The following is a 2,819-nucleotide window of genomic DNA, read 5'->3' on the forward strand; positions in this document are numbered from 1 at the left end:
TTTTTATCTGGAGTTCGGTGAATGTCTATCAACAAACATTTCTTTGAATTCAGTGATGAATCACGCGAAGCAGTTTCCTGCTTCACCTCTAGCATCACGTAGTGTCCCTTATCAATCTACTGCCATACAAATTCTCTTGATATCTGTTTGCATCATTTACACACACTTACACACTCCCCACTCACATTAAAATAAAGTGTGTAACTGTGCATGTGCTGGAATATACATATGCTGCACACAGAACACTACAGAGGTACATTTATGTTTGTTTCATTTATATTATTTAAGTGTATAATTTTTATATTGGGTGGAGAAATAAATACGTTTTATTATTTTGAGCTATTTAAATTAATTTCTAATGCATCTGCAAAGTGACCTTTGGTTGGTGAAGTAAATATTGTTGTATTTGTATTGTAGGTGTACACTAATATAGTTATACATGAATATTATCTGAGTATATATCATATGGAAGAATTTATTATTTAAATGTACATGTTCAAAATAAACGAGGAAGGCACATGTTTAATGCTGGGGTATATTTTTATTTTCATTTTTGGTTATGCTAACAGAGAATCAGAAATCCTGAGATTTCAATAATATACAAGCCAAACTGTCAGTGAATTCTTTACTCCTCATATTTTCTGGATTTCACAATGCCGTCAATCCACTGACGGTATTTTGAGATGTCTGTATAGACGTTGGGTTTATTGGGGTAATTGCAGTTCTTGTTGTAGTTGAAAGAAACGGCACCAACAGCCAACCCGTCGCACAGCAGAGGACCACCAGAATCCCCCTGTGAGGAGGAAGAATTTTAATTTACCAGCTTTTATTCAGTTTTTTATATATTTGTAATCAAGGAGCCAGTTTACACTGAAAGGACAGAAAACATACCTGACAGAATCCTTTGGTTGTTTTGTATCCACCTGCACAGATAACATTGGCAGGAAGACCAGGCCATAGTTCCTCACAGACCCTTGGGTTAATGACAGACACGTCCACCACCCTCAGCTCATCAACAGGTTTACCATCAGTTTTAGTTTTTCCCCATCCAGCTACCTGACACACTTGGCTTTCTTTTAGGTTTATTTCAGCAGGTGGAAGCTGAATTGTTTGTACCCTTTCATTTAGCTGAACTTTGTAAAACAGCTGGAGACATGACATGAAGTAAAAAATATAAATATATATGTTCATACGATAGTTCTTTAGTTATAATTTGAATAATAAAACCACATGAACATGTACTTACTTTAATCAGCATGATGTCATTACCCAGTCCAACCCTTGTATAATTTTCATGAATGATTTTTTTTTTAATCTCTTTTTTTTGATGATTGCCGTTCTTGAGATTGTGGTTGCCGAGAACAACGTGTGTGGGGGTCCTGAAGGAGTAATCAGTGAAAGGTAATCAATACATTTTCTAAATGTATTTTAATGACATGAGTCAGAGATTACAGCAGAAGATGTTTGATTACTCACGAGTCATCACAGTGTGCAGCCGAGACTACAAAGTCCTGAGTGATGAGAAATCCTCCACAAACATGTTCACCCTCCTTGTTCTGCAAAGAGGCCATGTACTGCATCGAGTTCTCTGGGGCTTTTTCTCCATGTATGATATCACTTCCATGTGCTGAAAAAAGGAAACCAAAATGAAGTTAATGTTCCATTAAACAACTGGAGTATAATAACAAAGACTTGCAGTTCTTACCAAGTCGTCCGAGGCATGCCAGAACATGGACAAACAGAAATTTCTGCAGACCGAGCATGATGCCAGCACAAAGGTGAAGTTGTGTTTGTAGGAGTGTTGAGGTGAACCTTTTATACATCAGTTTGCTTCATTGCCAAATAAGATTATAATCCATCAAATTTGGCTTTCAGCCACATCCTTTACTCAGCGCAAGACTGAAACTGGTGTTATCATCATGTTCATCAGCTTATCGGTGTGAAACACACAAATCATGTTTAGTTGCCGTTATTTTAACTCCATTTGCTGCTCACTTTTATTCATGTATTTAAGAGCCTTTGGGCCTCCTGATCATGTGTGGTTATAAATCACTTTTAATGGGTGAAACCTCGTCTGTAACACTGAGATTCTTCTCTGTGGAAATCACACTTGGTCAGATTGAATGAGTGGCTGTTTTTGTAGTTCACGCTCATTTCTGACTTTCTTCTTTGCTGTCTTTCAGTCTCGTTATGAGGACCTGCTTCTGCTCACTGTGACAATAAATCAGGTAAATCTGAAAACTAAAACCTTCCCCTTGTAGTCAGTTCACTCATCTTCACTCTCTTCACTCCTGATCATCTCAACAAAAGAACACATTTTTTCTTTTTGTAATCGAGTCGGCTGTGTTACTAAGACTGTCACAGACTGCCGGCCTGTCCATCATGCACTTCACCTTTCACCCTCACCTGGTTTTCAAGATGCTGCTGAGGTTTGATTCAATTTTATTTTTAAAAATCACAATCAAAACATTTGAAAAATAAGAAAAAAAATCAGGAAATGTGGGTATAGGTAGACCCAGCTGTTCCCCTTCCTGCTTGTCCATGTTAAAGGTGTTAAAGGTGGCCTGCCGGGCCCACAGGTTACGGGGGCTCAGAAGAATGGGAAGGTTACATCAGGAAGGACATGCAGCATAAAATATTTGCCTAATCAAACACATGGACCAAAAAAATTCCACACAGCTCGGCTGACGCCCAGATTGAGGCATGAAACTTGTGCAGACTGTCTGACAGTCATCAGGCTCAGACACCGTCCTCGTTCACACCACCTCAAACTTCAACAGACAACACCCATATGAAAGATCTTAAAGATTTCATTGTTG

General features: G+C 38.3%; 1 protein-coding gene across 1 annotated transcript; it reads right to left on the reverse strand.

The window, feature by feature from the left end:
- Positions 1-521: 521 nt before the first annotated feature.
- On the reverse strand, positions 522-1,840 carry LOC146491094 (trypsin-3-like). The gene is made up of 5 exons (XM_085151989.1): positions 1,706-1,840; positions 1,477-1,627; positions 1,247-1,379; positions 892-1,146; positions 522-793 (listed from the first exon to the last, which is right to left on the reverse strand). Exons 1-5 carry the CDS (start codon positions 1,821-1,823, stop codon positions 626-628), a joined length of 825 nt encoding a protein of 274 aa, XP_085008115.1. The 5' UTR covers positions 1,824-1,840; the 3' UTR covers positions 522-625.
- Positions 1,841-2,819: the final 979 nt, after the last annotated feature.

This window comes from Neolamprologus multifasciatus, chromosome 23 (assembly GCF_963576455.1).
Source record: "Neolamprologus multifasciatus chromosome 23, fNeoMul1.2, whole genome shotgun sequence".
In the NCBI taxonomy this organism is placed as follows: Eukaryota; Metazoa; Chordata; class Actinopteri; order Cichliformes; family Cichlidae; genus Neolamprologus; species Neolamprologus multifasciatus.

What these genes read in the sequence shown, in the direction of transcription:
- LOC146491094 (XM_085151989.1), bottom strand. Translation starts at nt 1,823, where the DNA reads ATGTATAAAAGGTTCACCTCAACACTCCTACAAACACAACTTCACCTT. An exon ending in GCTGCACACTGTGATGACTC is followed by an intron (nt 1,380 to 1,476) that starts GTGAGTAATCAA and finishes TTACTCCTTCAG; the next exon opens with GACCCCCACACACGTTGTTC. An exon ending in CAACCAAAGGATTCTGTCAG is followed by an intron (nt 794 to 891) that starts GTATGTTTTCTG and finishes TCCTCCTCACAG; the next exon opens with GGGGATTCTGGTGGTCCTCT.